Genomic DNA, 20924 nt, shown 5'->3' with positions numbered 1-20924 from the left:
TGTGAGAGAGAGGGGGGTAAAAAAGAGAAAGAAGAGAAGAAAAAAATATATATATTGTACACTTAATAGTGTGAAAATCAAAAATAATTGTAAAAGGCCTCTACGGGCCACATCGCCACCAAGTGCCTATTTAAATTGACTAATAACTATCATAATAAAAAAAAACCCTTATACAATAACTTTCCCAACCTATTCACCCGAAAGGAACCCTTGTAATAATTTGAAGGTCTCAGGGAACGCCTGCTAAAATTAATTCATCAGGGATCAGTGGGAAGAATGCCCCTTACATTGGGGGTCAGTAAGAAGAATGTTCCTTACATTGGTGATCAGTGGGAAGAATGTTCCTTACATTGGTGATCAGTGGGAAGAATGTTCCTTACATTGGTGATCAGTGGGAAGAATGTTCCTTACATTGGTGATCAGTGGGAAGAATGCCCCTTGCATTGGTGGTCAGTGGGAAGAATGTTCCTTACATTGGTGATTAGTGGGAAGAATGTCTCTTACATTGGTGATCAGTGGGAAGAATGGTCCTTACATTGGTGATCAGTGGGAAGAATGGTCCTTACATTGGTGATTAGTGGGAAGAATGTCTCTTACATTGGTGATCAGTGGGAAGAATGTTCCTTACATTGGTGATTAGTGGGAAGAATGCCTCTTACATTGGTGATCAGTGAGAAGAATGCTCCTTACATTGGTGATCAGTGGGAAGAATGCCCCTTACATTGGTGATCAGTGGGAAGAATGCCCCTTACATTGGTGGTCAGTGGGAAGAATGTCTCTTACATTGGTGATCAGTGGGAAGAATGTCTCTTACATTGGTGATCAGTGGGAAGAACGCCCCTTACATTGGTGATCAGTGAGAAGAATGCCCCTTACATTGGTGGTCAGTAGGAAGAATGTTCCTTACATTGGTGATCAGTGGGAAGAATGCCCCTTACATTGGTGATCAGTTGGGAAGAATGTCCTTTATATTGGTGGTCAGAATGCCATCATTATAGGCAACTAAAAGATCATTGGTGTCATGATACTGCTCTTCCAAGTAGTGATGGACCCAGAACCCTGCAGATGCCATCAAATGGGACTAGGAGGTCAATCAGCCACAGTTTAAGAAACCTCTAGCAACCCCTTGAGGAACACTGTGGTTCCACAGAACCCTGGTTGGGAATGGCTGTTGTAGAATATCAAATGTCTGTTAGTTTCTGTAAATAATGTATGTGTTGTGAGTACATAGCATAACATAACATATTCACACCTGGTGTATTACCGCCTCTCCCAGCGCTCCAGCATCCCCAATGCACCTATGTAGTTCATGTTATTTCATTAATGTTGCGTATTAATAAAAAAAAGTAATATGCCCCTTCAAAGCTATATTGTGTTTCAATTTTATTTTTAAGAGCAAGACTGAAAGATTAAAGGCATGGATTACGGCTCATCTTCCATCTTGGTGCAAGGAGAGAGAAACCTGGTCCCTCTTCATATTTCCACCGTACTCCAAGTACGTACAAAAACCAGCATACAATATCTAATGCAAACATAGAATAAAAGAATGAATGGAAGTGAAAATGAGTCTATCTGTATAATGACTAAGTGCTAGGCTCAGAATAGTAAGTATACATCTTTGTTTTTTTTTCCTGCAGATTTCGAATGATATGCAATAAAATCATAAGTCACAAGATGTTTGATCATGTCGTATTAGTGATTATCTTTCTGAATTGCATCACTATTGCTATGGAGAGACCAAAAATAGAACCACAGAGTGCTGTAAGTAACTTTGGGTGTAGTAATTCACACAGCTGCTTCGTATGACTATGTACACAAGTGATTGGATCTGCAGTCATTGTAATAATGAGTAATAAAGCAAATTTTGGTCAGTCAAGTTCTGCTATCATATTTGCAGCACCTTGTACCACATAGATCAGGGGTCCTCAAACTACGGCCCGCGGCCGAATCCAGCCCTCCAGCGTTTTTTATCCGGCCCGTGGACTGCCCCTTTAACATTGCAGCACTCGCCCTGCCATCTGCTCCCTCCATCACACAGGACGGGAAACATGACAGGCCCGGACAAAGGACCTTCTGTGCTAAGAAGCAAGTGATTGGTTACTAGGCATCGGGGCAGTCCAGGAACCAATCACCTGCCCCTCACTTCCAAAGTCCCACCCTCCGTCCGGACCTACCATGCCTCGCGTCCTGTGTGATACAGGTAAGTGTTGAGTGGGAGTGCTATTATAGGGGGCGGCAGTGTAATATTGATATGGGGAGTCTGTGATATGGAGGGGAGTCTGTGATATGAGGGGGGAGTCTGTGATATGGGGGGAGAGTCTGTGATATGGGGGGGAGTCTGTGATATGGGGGGGGAGTCTGTGATATGGGGGGAGTCTGTGATATGGGGGTGGAGTCTGTGATATGGGGGGGAGTCTGTGATATGGGGGGGGAGTCTGTGATATGGGGGGGTCTGTGATATGGGGGGGGAGTCTGTGATATGGGGGTGAGTCTGTGATATGGGGGGGAGTCTGTGATATTGGGGGGGTCTGTAATATGGGGGCGGAGTCTGTGATATGGGAGGGGTCTGTGATATGGGGGGGGGGTCTGTGATATGGGGGGAGTCTGTGATATGGGGGTGGGTCTGTGATATGGGGGGGGAGTCTGTGATATGGGGGGGTCTGTGATATGGGGGTGTCTGTGATATGGGGGGAGTCTGTGATATGGGGGTCTGTGATATGGGGGGGAGTCTGTGATATGGGGGGGAGTCTGTGATATGGGGGGGAGTCTGTTATGGGGGGGAGTCTGTGATGGGGGGGAGTCTGTTATGGGGGCGAGTCTGTGATATGGGGGAGATCTGTGATATGGGGGAGATCTGTGATGGGGGAGTCTGTGATGGGGGATCTGTGATGGGGGAGTCTGTGCTATGGGGGGAGTCTGTGATATGGGGGTGGGTCTGTGATATGGGGGGGGAGTCTGTGATATGGGGGGGTCTGTGATATGGGGGTGTCTGTGATATGGGGGGGAGTCTGTGATATGGGGGGTCTGTGATATGGGGGGGAGTCTGTGATATGGGGGGGAGTCTGTGATATGGGGGGGAAGCTGTGATATGGGGGGGAGTCTGTGATGGGGGGGAGTCTGTTATGGGGGCGAGTCTGTGATATGGGGGAGATCTGTGATATGGGGGAGATCTGTGATGGGGGAGTCTGTGATGGGGGATCTGTGATGGGGGAGTCTGTGCTATGGGGGGGGGACTGATATGGGGGGATCTGTGATGGGGGAGTCTATTATGGGGGAGTCTGTTATGGGGGGATCTGTGATGGCGGAGTCTGTTATGGGGAAAGTCTGTGATGGGGGAAGTATGTGATATGGGGGAGTCTGTTATGGGGGGAATCTGTTATGTGGGGCTTTGTGATGGAGAGGAGTTTGTGTTGGGGGGCTTTGTGATGGGGGGATCTGTCATGGGGGGGCTTTGTTATGGGGTGAGTCTGTGATGGGGAGGGGGGTCTGTGATTGGGAGTGGTTCTGTAATGAGGGGAGTCTGTGAAATACTGATAAGTTCATATTGATTACAATTGATCTTTATTTTAAATATTGTACTGTTTTTTTCCTGTTTTTTTTTTTTTTGCACTACAAATAAGATGTGTGCATAGGAATTGGTTCATATTTTTTTTAAACTATAGTGCGGCCCCCCAACAGTCTGAGGGACCGTGAACTGGCCCCCTGTCTAAAAAGTTTGAGGACCCCTGACATAGATTATAGCAAATCTATAACGTATGAACTAAAATCACAGAGAATGGAACTTATTAGTGTAACAAAATACCAAATAACCCCCTACACTGACTTGGGCGGCCTCTGATGCATTTACTTACCTTTTAGTTAGAAAATTAGAAAGCAATCCGGCCCATTGTCAGTGCAAATTAATATCAGCTGGTTCAGTCTCAACTGATGACCTTTAAAAAAGTGTCTCATTACCAAGGTGTCACACAAGAAATATCTCATGATGGGTAAAAGCAAAGAGCTCTCTCAAGACCTTCTCAACCTTATTGTTGCAAAACATACTGATGGCATTGATTACAGAAGGATTATTAATGGGGTTGTAAACCTTCGTGTTTTTTCACCTTACTGCATCCTGTGCAGTAAGGTGAAAAAACTTCTGACACTGACCAATCCCTAGCCCCCCCATTTTACTCACCTGAGCCCATTTGTTCCCTCAGGTGAGATGCGCTGTACCTCTCTGCCTTTCTTCTGGGTTCTTGGCTCTTGATTGGATAGATTGATAGCAGCACAGCCATTGGCTCTCGCTGCTGTCAATCAAACCCAATGACGCGGGCGCCGTGGGGGCGGGGCTGAGTCCGGCATTCTGTGTCTATGGATGCAAATGCTGGACTCGGGAGGGCGCCCGCAAGGTAACCCCCCGGGAGAGCGCTTCTCCTAGGGGGTTTACCGATGTGAGGAGGAGTCGCGAGCGCCATTGGGGGACCCCAGAAAAGAAGGATCGGGACCACACTGTGCAAAACAAACTGCTCAGTGGAGGTAAGAATGACATGTTTGGTTTTTTAAAAAAAACAAGTAATTCACAAAAGTGGTCAGGTTTTTTTTTGCTTCTGTTCTCATATATTTTTATTATACTTAATAAAGGAATTATAGCGGGTAAAACAAGTATTGAACACATTTTGTAGGTAAATACATTTCTAAAGGTGCTAATGACATTACATTTTCACAACACATGCAATCCATACATACAAAGATGTTCAGAAATGAAGTTATGTGTAATAAAATGAAATGACACAGGGAAAAAGTATTGAACAAAGGGAGGTGCGAAAAGGCATGGAAAGCCAAGGCACCAGCTGAAATCTATCAGTAATTAAAAAGCAATCCTGCCCCTTGTCAGTGCAAATTAATATCAGCTGGTTCAGTCTCAAAAAAGGTGTAAAAAGGTGTCTCATTACCAAGGAGTCGCACAAGAAACATCTCATGATGGATAAAAGCAAAGAGCTCTCTCAAGACCTTCGTAGCCTTATTGTTGTAAAACATACTGATGACATTTGTTACAGAAGGATTTCTAAAATTCTGAATGTTCCAGTGAGCACTGTTGTGGACATAATCTGGAAGTGGAAAGAATATAATTTCACCATAAACCTGCCATGACCACATCACAGATTTCTGACAGAGGAGTGAAAATAGTTATCAAAAGAGTTGTCCAAGAGCCAAGGACCACTTGTTAGAGGGCCTCAGAAAGACCTGGAATTAGCAGGTACAATTGTTTCAAAGAAAACAATAAGTAATGCACTCAACCGCTATGGCCTATAGGCACGCTCACCACACAGGACTCCATTGCTGAAGAAAAAGCATGTTGAAGCTTGTTTAAAGTTTGCTGTACAACATTTAGACAAGCCTGTGAAATACTGGGAGAATATAATTTAGTCAGATGAGACCAAAATTGAACTCTTTGGATGCCATAATACACTTCATGTTTTGAGACTGGTGTGCAGTCATTTTGTAATAGGAAGGGGTCATCCCCAAACTGTTCCCAGAAAGTTGGGAGCATAACATTTTCCCTAAATGTCTTGGTATGCTGACGCTTTAAGAGTTCCCCTCCCTGCAACTAAGCCAAGCCCAACCCCTGAAAAACAACCCCACACCATAATCCCCCCTCCACCAAATGATTTGGCCTAGTGCACAAAGCAAGGACTATAAAGACATGGATGACCGAGTTTGGGGTGGAGGAACTTGACTGGCCTGACCTCAAACCGATAGAACACCTTTGGGATGAATTAAAGCGGAGACTGTGAGCCAGGCCTTCTCGTCCAAAATCAGTGCCTGACCTCACAAATGCACCTCTGGAAGAATGGTTCAAACATTCCCATAGACACACTCCTAAACCTTGTGGACAACCTTCCCAGAAGAGTTGAAGCTGTTAAAGGCTGCAAAGGGTGGGCCAACTCAATATTGAACCCTACAGACTAAGACTTGGATGCCATTAAAGTTCATGTGTGTGTAAAGGCAGGCGTCCTAATACCCTAATACTTTTGACAATATAGTGTGTGTGTGTGTGTGTGTGTGTGTGTGTGTGTGTGTATATATATATATATATATATATATATATATATATATATATATATAATAAAATCAGTAAAACAAGACTGGGCCCTCATAGAACATGTTCAAATATAATGGTGATCCTAAGTTTTAGAGGGGTGCAGCCCACCATTCGTAAGGTTACTTTAAACGCGAGCTGTGCTCCACCAAAATGTCGGATTACCATTAAATTAGCACAAATACACTCTTTGAGTCCAGGAGGTGCCCAGTCTGGTGTAGCACTACCCCCGTGGGGGCTGCTGAGTTCATCAGGTTCCTTACCAAGTCAGTGCAGTGGCAGCCAGGCACACAGCAACAGTCCATTCACTCCAGCTCATTGAACAGTCTAGGGGATGTCTCTATGAATTTTATTTGATTGTAACAGAAGAGGGTTTGTGGAGGTGTAGGATACTCCATATTACTTGAACTTAATAGGCAGAGGACACACTCATCTCCACCAAAATGGGAACAGTCTGTTTCTTGCAACTAGGTTCTAAAAGTTAGTTGTCAGACTAAGTACAAGTAAATGAAGGCTTTTTCCTTTTTTTAATACATAAACAGTTTTGAGTGTATTTCATCTGATGAAGAGCATGGACACCCAAAACTGTTGTGCAAATGTCTATGTGTTGAAAATAAAATAAAAATACATGTATGCAGCTTAGGGCTCCAAGCACACTAGTGTTATTTTAAGCTCCTAGAGGCTAAATAGTGTTATCTTATGTGTCCATACACACTACTTTGGGCTATTAGCGTCTAGGAGTAGAGAAAAAAAAAAGTTTTTCCAGCAGAAAAAAACACCAAACTCTCCTAAACTCTGTTAACCGCTGCTAAGCACCATTTTACAGGGGTTTTTTTTCTTAGCCAGCAGCCCGCTGGCGTCCTTAACAACCAGTGTATAGCTGGTTGTTAAGGAGCAGGCCGGGAAGCCGGCTGCTGTGTCCTGGATGACTCATCAGTTGTCAGCGGGATTCCCCGCTAACAGCTGAATGTCAACTAAACAATTGCCGGCAATTTAAAAAATGTGAAAAAGAACAGCGTGGAGGTCCGCTTAAATCCATACCAGACCATTATCTGAGTGTGCAGCCTGGCAGGCCCAGAAGAAGGGGGCGCTCACTCCTGAACCATACCAGGCCACATGCCCTCAACATGGGGGGGGGGGTTCTTTGGGGGCAAAGCACCTTGTTCCCATGTTGATGGGGACAAGAGCCTCTTCCCCACAACCCTGGCCGGTGGTTGTGGGGATCTGCAGGCAGGGGGCTTATCATAGTCTGAAAGCCCCCTTTAACAAGGGGGTCCACAGATTCAGGCCCCCCCATGTGAATGAGTAGGGGTACATTGTACCCCTACTCATTCACCAAAAAAGGTGTCAAAAAAGAAATAAAAACACACAGACAGTTTTTGACAATTCCTTTATTAAAAAGACAAAAAACAATGTCCCCCCCCCCCCCCCCCCCCCCCCCCCGGTGTAGATCTATTGTCGAACACGACGCCTGCCGCCATCGCAAAAAAAAAAAAAAAATGCTTGCGCCAAAGGCTCCCGCCATCTGCCCCGTCTGACAGTTCTTAAATAGCTAAGGGGGCGGGGCCACCTGGCGACATCACCTGCTGACACCCCCCCTTGTGACATCAATGGTGCATGCTGGGTCAGTGGGTAATGAAAACGCTACCTCTCCTAAACACTTGTAAATGCTCCTAAATAATGCAAAAATGCTGGCAAAAAAATTCTAAACATTAGCGTTTTTTATCCAGCATTTTTTTTCTGAGTTTTTTGAGTGTCTAGTGTGCGTGGAGCCTAAATCTCACTCTGCTTTGAGCATAATCAATATTCTGTTACCTTCTTTTCAGGAAAGAATATTTTTGACACTATCCAACTACGTATTTACATTGATTTTCTTGGCTGAGATGACAGTAAAGGTAAGAGAAAATGCAGAAAATGTCTATTTGTACATGCATATAGTTATAGCTAGATTTTGAAATTGCAGGAGGGGCCATAGACTGCGAGTAAAACTAAACTTGGAAATAGTAAAAGTAATCTCACTAACAATCAGGTAACCCTCACACTAAAGCCGTGACCAAACACTAGTAGAATTTTGTTAATTTTTTTTTGTTTTAAAAATGTTCATTTGATTTTATAATATTGGTGCAAAACAATGTTCGTTTTGGATTGCAGTGATATGAAGATTTAAAGGAGCGGGATGAAAATTTTTCTCAAATTTCCAAACTTGTATGTGGTTTTCATTTTGGAAGGTTGATTCTAAGTGCTTTCGAATTCAGTTATCGAATGTACTGGGAATTTTTATATGAATATTCATTGAAAAATCTTCTAGTGTATGGCAGCTTAAACGCTTGCCGCCTATTAGTGCTGCCCATCAATGCTCATCATTGCTGCCCATCATTGCTGCCCATCAGTGCCACCCATCAGTGCCGCTTATCCGTGCCCACCAGTGCCACCTATCAGTGCCCATAAGTGTGGCATATTAGTACCTCCTCATCAGTACCACCTAATCAGTGCCCATCAGTGCCACCCATCAGTGCCGCCTATCAGTGCTCATCAGTGCCACCTATCAGTGCCCATAAGTGTGGCATATTAGTACCACCTCCTCAGTGCACATAAGTGCCACCTCATCAGTGCAGCCTATCAGTGCCCATCAGTGCCGCCTCATCAGCACACATCAGGGAAGGAGAAAAATTACTTATTTACAAACTTACCGATAGAAACTAAGAAAAACTTTTTTTTTTCAAAATTTTTGGTCTTTTTTTTTTTTTAAATTAAAAAAAACAACAGTGATTAAATACCACCAAAAGAAAGCTCTATTTGTGTGAAGAAAATGATAAAAATTTCACATGGTTAAAGTGTAGCATGACCGCGCAATTGTCATTCAAAGTGCGACAGCGCTGAAAGCTAAAGAGGAGTCAAAGAGGAGAGACCCGGGAGAGCCACTGCTCTCTTGCACATCGGTAGAGTGGGATGGGGCTCAGGTAAGTATAAGGGGGGGAGGAGCTGCACCCAAAACCCTCTACCTTTAGAACCCCTTTAACTCTCATTGTAACTCCAAATCTAACCTTACCTGTAGTCCTAACACTAACCCTCCCCATAGCCCTAACATTAATGGTCCCACTACACTAACCTGTACTAACACTAACCTCTTATATTAATCCTCCTTGTAGCCCTAAGATTACCATCCCTGTATCCCTAACACTGACCATCCCTGTAGCCCTAACACTAGCCTTCTGTGTAAGGCAGGCCATAGATGGCACAATTTTCTTTCCTGCAACCATGGGTCAGTGTCAATGGGGAATGCCTCCCACTGAGCTTTTGTGTTCTTCTGGTGGTGGTGGTGGTGGTGGTGGTGGTGATGGTGGTGGTGGGGGGGGGGGCTTGGAGAACACAGTGATTATTGCTAGCAGCTATAGCCACTGGCAATAATTGCATGGCGGAAAATCGATATGCTGGTTGTACCCAAGTCAGTGGATCAACTCAGGTACATTGAGCCTGTCCGTAGATGGTCCGAATCTCTGCCAGCCGAGATTCGAACCATCTATGGCTGGCTTAACACTAACCTTCCCTGTAACCTATGGTTTTGACCATATACCTTAAAGTCACCGTATGGAGACTTTGTGGTGCAGACCTGTATACCAGGGCTCAGTTATTTAACGGTAGGAGTTTTTAACAATACCTGACTCAGTACAGTCCTGTATAACGTCTATGATCTGTGTTTGCCTCCATCATCCATCCTCCTGCTTGGCCTTTACTATCTCATTTCTTTCTTTACAGGTGGTAGCCCTAAATTTGTGCTTTGGTGGAAAGGCCTATCTGAGGAGTAGCTGGAATATCCTAGATGGAATGCTTGTATTAATTTCTGTCATTGATATCCTGGTGTCCATGGTCTCTGACAGTGGCACCAAGATTTTGGGCATGTTAAGAGTACTGAGACTGCTTCGAACTCTGAGACCACTTCGGTAAGTCAATCCATTTACATACCATAAAATAACAATAGTTGTCTTGTCCTCATGCGTCCTGTGAAAATTAACTATTGCAACTTTTATAATCGTTATGGAGAAGTTGGTCCTCTCTTTAATAAGTGACGTATTACAGGGCAAGCCAAGAGTGTAGGAAGCGTTGAGTCATGGTTTGGTCAGAAGGACATTCCACCCGATCTGCCTTCCCCTGAAGCTGAAGGTCTGCTCTATATGCTTGTCTATCAGTTCCTCTGCTAGTTGCAGGGAGGGCAGTTAGTGGTGACTTGTTTGAAATGGGGGAAAAATACCCTCTTATGAGATTTTGAAGGCAACCAAAAAAGAAAAATGCATAATCATATATATATATATATAAAACCACTTTGTATTACAAAACTATAAAAAGACATAGCCTTGTTAAAGACACATGTGTCCATATTTAGACCAAGATCCATTGTACACATCAATAAGCAGTTGATACTTTGGCAATGTTACATATCTTTTTGGAGGATTCGATGTTGAGCAGATAGTTTGCTTGAGCATCATACAACCGAGGTTGTAAATGGTTATGCAATTTTCTTTTTTGGTTGCCTTCAAAATCCCATTAGAGTAGTGGTTCTCAACTCCGGTCCTCAGGACCCACTAACAGGCCAGGTTTGCAAGATAACTGAAATACATCACAGGTGATATAATTTGCTGCTCAGTGATTGCACTATTCTAGTCTGCATCTCCCCAAGGTAATACTTAAAATCTGGCCTGTTGGTGGGTCCTGAGGACAGGAGTTGAGAACCACTACGAGGGTCTTTTTCCCATTTCAAGTACAGAAATAGGGATGGTGGCAACCACTTCCCAGAACAGAAAAAAAAAATACATTAGAGACAGTGGTGAATTATTTGACTTTATTATATTAGCAGCTACATACATCAATCACATTCCTGTTTAGTAAAGTTATAAGGTAAATCATGACTGGTTGTTGTGTCTAGTATGTCAAGTCCAGATCCTCAAAGCCCAATGGACTTCTCACCAGTCCTCTTTGCTGTTTTGTAGGTTCATATTCATTCCCTTGCTGTTTCCAAGTCTGGCTCATTCTCCTTAAGAAGACAAGTTAACTAAGTTCATTAAGGGGGCCCGATACTGGTTAAAAATAACCCCAAAAGATTAATCGTTTTACCTCCAATTTCCTCTTACAACAGTTTTGTAGGGTGTTCAAATTAGACCCAGCTTAATCAGAACTCCGTAGCGAACTTGGTCAGACAAACCTCTCTTCTTTCTCTGCAATACAAGTCTATGTGAGAACACTTGTGATGAGGGGTGTGGCTCTTACTCTTACTGCTGTGTGAGGACAGGAAGCAAAATAGATATCGTAAAGTGGTTGTAAACCCTTACATACTGTATACCCAGTGAAGTGACTGGCCTCAGGTGATACACAGAGATTAATCAAATCCTCCTACTTAAGTTGTACTTGTTTATCTTCTCTACATCCGTTCAAAGTGCAGAATTTATAAAGCTTGCCTGAGCTGTCAGAAAAAAAGGGGGCAGAGAGCTAAAGTTACACTCTGCATAGCTCAGTGAGGAGAGCTCTGAGAACTGATTGGAGGAAATGTACACCCCCCTCCACAGCACACAGGAACAGAGCTGAAGCTGTCAATCAGCTGGAGCTTTCTCCCCTGTCACCATTTTTCTCTTGGTAACAGGAAAGCTTGTCAGAAGTGATTCATGCTGATAGCAGAGGAACGAGGCAGCAGACAGAAATGACATCTAGTGTTTTGGATTGAGACAAGTACACACTATAGAGGGATATGCTTTGGTCATATTTCATGTCTGAGGGTTACAACCACTTTAAGGTAAGTCTAAGCGAAGATCAGTCATAAATTATGACATGGACTATAAAGAGCCTAAGGCTATAAGGCGATACAAAGGTGTGATTGTGCTTCACTACCTTGTATTGATCTTTTTACGCAGAATCAGTCGTTTTTAGACTTCAATGGCTTTATGCTTGCGGGTCAGTGTCTGGAAAAAGCCAGTGGTTCCCGGTTGTGGTCAGGGTCAACACCACCACCTTAAGAGCTTGATCCCTTTCAAAACCCTGGCAGCACTCTTATGTCTCTCCACAGAGGTTGACTAGATACTTTAGTGTTTAACACAGAAGAAACTATGACCAAGAACTAAAATAGGATACATACAGGTCTTGGTGCAGCTTAGTGAGACTTTTTTTTATATAAAAAGTTTGATTTCTTGAAAAATAAACATTCAGATATGGAAAATAATTGAAAAAAAAAAAACAGTTCATGGTTGGGATTTACATACACTTTAATACCAATCTCCCTAAATACTCACTCCAACTAAAATGCACCTGATAATTTTTCTTTAAATTGAGCTAGCAAAGCTCCCAGGGACTAAGCATCTTACATAGTCACGGTCGGTTTACAATCCCAATTTCAACTTTTACACATCTTTGAATTTGCATCCAAACGATCTGCAATCTTGTTTTTCACAGCATGGAATGGACTCAAAGCCATTAAGACTGGTAATTCACACATTGATTGGAAAAGGAATAATATCTATAATTTAAAAGATGTAATAATGCATATGTATTTTTTTTTTTTTTAATATAGGGTAATAAGTCGCGCCCAAGGGCTAAAACTTGTCGTTGAGACTCTTATGTCTTCTTTGAAACCTATTGGGAACATTGTGGTGATCTGCTGCGCGTTCTTCATTATATTCGGGATTCTCGGAGTTCAGGTAAGTTTTAAAGTGCTGTGGGCTTACTGTGAACGCTAAATGCTAAAGCCTAGACTTGTAAACAGGCCACATTGACTTGATGGTGTTGATTTACTAAAAATGGAGAGTGCAAAATCTGGTGAAGCTGTGCATGGCAACCAATCAGCTTCTAAGGTAGGCTAACTAATTAAGCTTTGACCAAAAAAACTGGAAGCTGAGCTGCACCAGATTTTGCACGTTCCAGTTTCAGTAAATCAAACCCAGATGTGTCAAAAGTAGAGTCATGGGCTTATTACACAGGTCCTACCCCAAGGGTCTACAGTAGATCTTCTACTGTGTTTTTCTAGTGTGAGAGTAGGAAGCAGCTGCTGATTGGTTGGCATAGTTGTAGCTCTGCTTACGCACCTCCTCCTCCTGCCTTTTGCCTGCCAATAAATTGGTGCCCATGAACAACCTACAGGTAGAGAACCAAGTAAAGCCACTGTTGTGGTGATAAATGTAATCTTTCATTTTCTTTGGATCTCACGTGTTTAAAGATTTCTTTATGGATTCTGGTCTTAAAAGTGAAGGTTTTTTTTTTTTTTAAACTCATACCTGTCCCCCGCCGAATCTTTTGCCCCGTACACACGGTTGGACTTTGTTCGGACATTCCGACAACAAAATCCTAGGATTTTTTCCGACGGATGTTGGCTCAAACTTGTCTTGCATACACACGGTCACACAAAGTTGTTGGAAAATCCGATCGTTCTAAACGCGGTGACGTAAAACACGTACGTCGGGACTATAAACGGGGCAGTGGCCAATAGCTTTCATCTCTTTATTTATTCTGAGCATGCGTGGCACTTTGTCCATCGGATTTGTGTACACACGATCGGAATTTCCGACAACGGATTTTGTTGTCGGAAAATTTTATATCCTGCTCTCAAACTTTGTGTGTCGGAAAATCCGATGGAAAATGTGTGATGGAGCCTACACATGGTCGGAATTTCTGACAACAAGGTCCTATCACACATTTTCCGACCGTGTGTACGGGGCATAAGACTGAGAACTGAGCGATCAAAGACCATTGATCGCTCAGTTCTCAATGCTCTTTGAGGTCCTCCTGTCGGGAGGTGCAACGTGTTAAAAATTAACGCAATGCCCCCTGATTTCTCTATCTGCTCCAGAGTCTGCCCGTTCACTTACCCCAGTCTTTCTCCCGGGCAATTAGATAAGAATGTATCTGCTTCATCTGGCAAAACAAAGTTCCACGTTTTAGCAAGGTTATCCTTATCCGACCTAAGATCAGAGGGGGAGTGGGACTTCCCGACCCAGCTAACTATTATACTACTGTGCATATGATGTGTGTGTCAATGATTGGTGGGGGCCGAGATTTGGATGTCACAGGAACACAGCTATTCCCTTGTACCAATTAAGGGTCTACCGTGGGTTGGACAATTAATGTGACGTGTCCCAGGAGATTGCGGGCAGGTGGTGGGCAAAGCACACTTTTTTTTTTGGTGCGCTGTTCCTTTAAATCTCAAAAGCAAATACCTGATACAAAAATTAAAAAATATAAAAATATATATATATGATGACACCTATGAATTAATTATTTAAAAGTCATAAGACATACAGTGTATATAGAAAATATATACAAAGTGCAAGTGCATATAAACCAATATACAATATTTTATAATGTGCATTATCATGCAAACTAAACAGTAAAGTCCATCATATAACCTGTCTGTGCAAAAAAAAGTCTATATAAAAAACACAATGAGAAAGTGCTGAGTGCTTCTAGAAAATCCCACTTCAAAGTACTCCAGTGCTGAAAGTGCTCCGTAAAGTGAAAATGTGGCCTCTTATCAGATTAAATGGATCTCGAATTACAGAGATCAAACAAGCACAAACTACATCTTCACAATGTGATGTTTCAATGGCAAGGCACTTCTGGTATGGCACTATCAATGGTGGATTGGAAAAAAGCCACCCCTTGGATTCAAAGTGCTGCTCTCCACACAGGCATATGTAGAATATAGATAGGGAGAAATCTCATAGCGTGGTACGGTTTTGAAAAGCTTTATTTAAAAGTAGAATTGCACTTACATTGAGGCAATGAATCACAGGCAGCATGTAAAAGAAGCAAGCTGGCCGCAGTGTCAACCGACTCGCCAGCACTTAATGACATCACGCAACTCCGCCTGGCGCGTTTCCCTGAAAATAACGTCCTCTGGGATTGGAGATCTGGAGAGGGATGGACGTCATTACGCGCCGACAAGTCGCGTGACACCGCGGCCAGCTTGCTTCTTTTACATACTGACTGTGATTCATTGCCTCAATGTAAGTGCAATTCTACTTTTTAATAAAGCTCATCAAAATAGTATCACACTATGAAGTTTCTCCCTATCTCTCAGAAAAAGGTACCAACCCCCCCCCCAAAAAAAAAACTTTCAAATGTGGTATAGGAGGGGAGGAGGAGAGGCGGGTGAGTAGTATTTTCACTTTTAATTGAGGGTCCACTTTAAGGTAAACAAGGCAATTCTTAATCAAAATATGTTCTCAATGCAACATACTGCACTTCCCGTTAAGTAGTCTTTATACTTGCATTGGTTTGACAAAACTGATAGATGAAAAAGAGCATTTTATACAAAGGAAGTCCTAGTCATTATGTTTCTTTTCTTTATAGCTGTTTAAGGGGAAGTTCTTTTATTGCCTGGGAGAAGATACGAAAAATATTACAAATAAATCAGACTGTCTAGAAGCAAGATACAAATGGGCCCGACACAAATACAACTTTGATAATCTTGGTCAGGTATGTAGAGGTCTATCTATCTATCTATCTATCTATCTATCTATCTATCTATCTATCTATCTATCTATCTATCTATCTATCTATCTATCTATCTATCTATCTATCTATCTATCTATCTATCTACACTATATTGTAAAAAGTATTGGGACACATGCCTTTACATGCACATGAACTTTAATGGCATCCCAGTCTTAGTCCGTAGGGTTCAATATTGAGTTGGCCCACCTTTTGCAGCTATAACAGCTTCAACTCTTCTGGGAAGGCTGTCCACAAGGTTTAGGAGTGTGTCTATGGGAATGTTTGACCATTCTTCCAGAAGCGCATTTGTGAGGTCAGGAACTGATATTGGATGAGAAGGCCTGGCTCGCAGTCTCTGCTCTAATTCATCCCAAAGGTGTTCTATCGGGTTAAGGTCAGGACTCTGTGCAGGCTAGTCAAGTTCCACCACCCCAAACTTGCTCTTCCATGTCTTTATGGACCTTGCTTTGTGCACTGGTGCGCAGTCATGTTGGAACAAGAAGGGGCCATCCCCAAACTGTTCCCACGAAGTTGGGAACCTGAAATTGTCCAAAATGTCTTTGTATACTGAGGCCCTAAGAGTTCCCTTCACTGGAACTAAGCAGCAAAGCCCAACAACTGAAAAACAACCCCACACCATAATCCCCCCTCCACCAAATGATTTGGACCAGGGCACAAAGCAAGGTCCATAAAGACATGGATGAGCGAGTTTGGGGTGGAGGAACTTGACTGGCCTGCGCAGAGTTACCTTTGGGATGAATGAGAACGGAGACTGCGAGTCAGGCCTTCTCGTCCATATTAGTGCCTGACCTCACAAATACGCTTCTGGAAGAATGGTCAAACATTCCCATAGACACACTCCTAAACCTTGTGGACAGCCTTCCCAGAAGAGTTGAAGCTGTTATAGCTGCAAAGGGTGGGCCAACTCAATATTGAACCCTACGGACTAAGACTGGGATGACATTAAAGTTCATGTGTGTGTAAATCTATCTATCTATCTATCTATCTATCTATCTATCTATCTATCTATCTATCTATCTATCTATCTATCTATCTACATCTGTATGTCTGTCTGTTTCACTGTCTTTCTGTCTATCTATCTTATTAAACATATTATTCATTCATTGCAACCAGATGATTACATTCTGTTCTCCTGAGATGGGGGCAGTCCTCATAGTCTGTGTATGTTTGTATTTCCACAGGCACTCATGTCGTTGTTTGTTCTGGCATCCAAAGATGGTTGGGTAGACATCATGTATGATGGTCTGGACGCTGTCGGAGTTGATCAGCAGGTACATGGTGTATGAGGTCTAAAAAACAAAAACATGAAAATCTTAGTACATGTGTTGCTCTGATGTACAGTATATAATCAGAATGAATAATACAGAATGAAAAAGCAATGTTACATTCTTGTAATAGCCAATAAAGTCCATTGCCTCCAAGGGTATACTTTCAAATTCTTCTCTGTCCCTCTGCCGTAAACAGTAGTTGAAAGTGAACAATACTGTGTTGAAAAGATGGCCTTGTTGAAATGAAATTTGGCAATGATGTCCAGAAACCAGAAACCAACTGAATATCAGCTTTAGTTTGTTGTTATTTGGCAAATGATAGCCAGGTATTGATTGGTTGTTGTGGGTTACTGTACACCATTGCTTTTTCAATTGTCTTTTTAAAGAAGAATTCCGGGTGTGTACAGTATATTTTTACATACAACGTAGTTATATTGGCCCAGCTTTGACCAATGTAACTACACTGAGCAAAATTATAAATGCAACACTTTTGTGTTTGCCACTATTTATCATGAGCTGAACTCAAAAATCTACGACTATTTCTATGTACACAAAAGGCCTATTTCTCTCAAATATTGTTCACAAATCTGTCTAAATCTGTGTTGGTGAGCACTTCTATTTTGCCAAGATAATCCATCCACCTCACAGGTGTGGCATATCAAGATGCTGATTAGACAGAATGATTATTGCACAGGTGTGCCAAGTTTTGAGGGAGCGTGCAGTTGGCATGCTGACTGCAGGAATGTCCACCAGAGCTGTTGCCCTTGAATTGAATGTTCATTTCTCTACCATAAGCCGTCTCCAAAGGCGTTTCAGAGAATTTGGCAGTACATCCAACCGGCCTCACAACCGCAGACCACGTGTAACCACACCAGCCCAGGACCTCCACATTCAGCATCTTCACCTCCAAGATCGTCTGAGACCAGCCACCCGGACAGCTGCTGAAACAATCGGTTTGCATAACCAAAGAATTTCTGCACAAACTGTCAGAAACCGTCTCAGGAAAGCTCATCTGCTCGTCGTCCTCATCGGGGTCTCGACCTGACTGCAGTTCGTCGTCGTAACCGACTTGAGTGGGAAAATGCTCACATTCGACAGCGTCCGGCACTTTGGAGAGGTGTTCTCTTCATGGATGAATCCTGGTTTTCACTGTACAGGGCAGATGGCAGACAGCGTGTATGGCATCATGTGGGTGAGCGGTTTGCTGATGTCAAGGTTGTGGATTGAGTGGCCCATGGTGACGGTGGGGTTATGGTATGGGCAGGTGTATGCTATGGACAACGAACACAGGTGCATTTTATTGATGGCATTTTGAATGCACAGAGATACCGTGACAAGATCCTGAGGCCCATTGTTGTGCCATTCATCCAGGACCATCACCTCATGTTGCAGCATGATAATGCACGGCCCCATGTTGCAAGGATCTGTACACAATTCCTGGAAGCTGAAAACATCCTAGTTCTTGCATGACCAGCATACTCCCTGGACATGTCACCCATTGAGCATGTTTGGGATGCTCTGGATCGGCATATACAACTGCGTGTTCCAATTCCTGCCAATATCCAGCAACTTCCCACAGCCATTGAAGAGGAATGGACCAACCACAGGCCACAATCAACAACCTGATCAACTCTATGAAAGGAGATGTGCTGCACTGCGTGAGGCAAACAGTGGTCACACCAGATACTGACTGGTCTGCGGACCCCCACAATACAGTAAAACTGCACATTTTAGAGTGGCCTTTTTTGTGGCCAGCCTAAGGCACACCTGTGCAATAATCATGCTGTCTAATCAGAATCTTGATATGCCACACCTGTGAGGTGGATGGGTTATCTCAGCAAAGGAGAAGTGCTCACTAACACAGATTTAGGCCGATTTTTGAACAATATTTGAGAGAAATAGGCCTATTGTGTACATAGGAAAAGTCACAGATCTTTGAGTTCAGCTCATCATAAATAGGGGCAAACACAAAAGTGTTGCGTTTATAATTTTGCTCAGTGTTTGTCTACATACCATACTTGTGGGATCCCTCCAGATGCTGGAAATCGCTATAATAGACACCGCTACTCCAGTGATCTTCACAAGCTTCCAGGTCCTGTGCTGAGCAGCTGCCGTGTTGCATTGTAAACACAGGAGGTCACCCACTTGGAGGCACCATTCAGAGATCACTTTGCTTTTTTTTAATAAATGCAAAGCATTCTCTGATTGAATGAGGTGGAGAAGCGGGGTGGTGACGGTTTTGCCCTCCATCCAATCAGAGAATGCTTTGCATTCATCGAGGAAATGCAAAGCATTCTCTGCATGGCGCCCATGCCCAATGGCAAACCCCCTGTGTTCACAATGTATGAGGGCAGCCACTTGGCAAGGGACCCAAGAGCTGCCCGCTTCAAGAGGTATCTCAAAAGTATGTGTATGCATAGTTACATTTGTCCAAGCTGCACCAATGTAACTACAGTATGTACAAATACCCATACCTGGGTATGAACATGGTGCATTTTGGATGAATGATCAGTGGGTTATAGTTAACACCTAACACCAAGTTGAAGTTGTTCATGCTTGGGCAATATGGGCCATCCAATGCTTGTCCATTAATAATGCTTAGGTTTCTGGTCATGGAAGCCAACTAACCATGTGGTGTGAATGACAGCTTAATTGGTCACACAAGAGCTATATAGATGCACCAATATGACCCCACATTTGATTACACCTTTAGTTAGAGCTGCCCCAAATCTGAGCAAATACCAGTTGGGTTTGAAAAATGGCAGCAGGCCAGTTTTTAGTACAGTCTAGAAAGACATTTTCTTAGCTTATATTTTGCTCATACTGTTAATTGGCTATGTTCAGGACAACCAGTCATGCAAGAATCTGAATAATAAATTCTCAGTTTTTGTAATTTTGCAGTCTTCCTTATTTGCAACGTACTTTGAAACTGACACAGCATAATTATTATGCTTTGTTTAATAAATTTGAGTTTAATCAATTACAACAATTCATATTTATTTTTGTTTCAATTATTACTAACAATATAAATATATATTATAAATATATATATATAGTGCTATTTTGCCTAATTTTATGTGTGCACTCTATTATATAATTATCATTTTTTTTATCATGTCTATTCTGTTTTTACATATTGCTTCTATATAATAAGCAATACATTCTATACTGTACAATATTTTAGGTAGCCGATTTACATCTAGACAATTGATTATTTCCTTTTATTGTACATGGGAATATGTGTTTAAATATTTTTATAAATATTAAATAGATAGATGAAAATTATCATTTTATTATATGAATTGGATATAAAGTCCCCTGCCAGTGATTGTCTCAGTATATTTCTATTTTTATAATGTTGAATTAATAAATAGATAAATAAAACTGTTTTATTATATGAATTGGATATAAAGTCCCCTACCAGTGCAGTATTTATACATTTTTAAAAATCTTGAATTAATAAATAGATAAATAAAACCGATCATTTTATTTTAATGAATTGGATATAAAGTCTCCTACCAGTGATTCTCTCACTCTAGGGCAGCCATTCTCTACAAGGGTTCTATAGATCCCTAGGATTCATTGAGGTTGCTAGAGGTTTCTTGTGCTTTGACTGATTGACATCCCATCTCCCATTGATATCTCATCTCATAGTACCCTATAATTCTAAGGGCAATGCTACTTGGCAGAGCCAGCCTCCTGATACCAATGAACTGTCTAGTAAGGGTGGCATTCTCGCCACCACAAGAAGAACATTTTACCCCTAGACTACCAATGTAGGAGGTATTTTTCCCAGTGACTGCCAATGAATTGTTTTTTGCAGGGTTCCCTGAGACCCAACTATTGTAAGGGTTCCTCTATGGTAAAATGGTTGAGAAAGGCTGCTCTAGAGTCTCAGTGCTCTCAAAATATAAAAATTTAAAAATAATAATAAAATTGCCTTAGAAAGAGTGAGACCTGCTTGTTATAGACATGGTGGATGTGTGGATCTGGAAATCCAAAATCTATTCACAAGTGTCACCAAAGTATAGAAGATGGCAGCGGGTGATTAAGATGATAAAGTATTGTATCTCTTGGTCAGCTCT

The 20924-nt window shown here is 42.3% G+C and overlaps 1 protein-coding gene across 6 annotated transcripts in view; it reads left to right on the top strand.

Annotated features, from left to right (window-relative positions):
• CACNA1G (calcium voltage-gated channel subunit alpha1 G) overlaps positions 1-20924 on the top strand; it is a 345931-nt gene that overhangs the window by 279908 nt on the left and 45099 nt on the right. For all 6 annotated transcript variants that reach the window (XM_073606661.1, XM_073606662.1, XM_073606658.1 and 3 more), the window contains 7 exons: positions 1395-1495; positions 1638-1761; positions 7906-7974; positions 9836-10020; positions 12633-12759; positions 15407-15532; positions 16753-16842. In XM_073606661.1, coding sequence (XP_073462762.1) covers positions 1395-1495; positions 1638-1761; positions 7906-7974; positions 9836-10020; positions 12633-12759; positions 15407-15532; positions 16753-16842 — 822 coding nt within the window. The remainder of the gene's footprint in view (positions 1-1394; positions 1496-1637; positions 1762-7905; positions 7975-9835; positions 10021-12632; positions 12760-15406; positions 15533-16752; positions 16843-20924) is intronic.

This window comes from Aquarana catesbeiana, linkage group LG12 (assembly GCF_042186555.1).
Source record: "Aquarana catesbeiana isolate 2022-GZ linkage group LG12, ASM4218655v1, whole genome shotgun sequence".
NCBI lineage: Eukaryota > Metazoa > Chordata > Amphibia > Anura > Ranidae > Aquarana > Aquarana catesbeiana.
The sequence above is the reverse complement of the archived record's forward strand: the minus strand, read 5'-3'. Positions and strand labels throughout refer to the sequence as shown.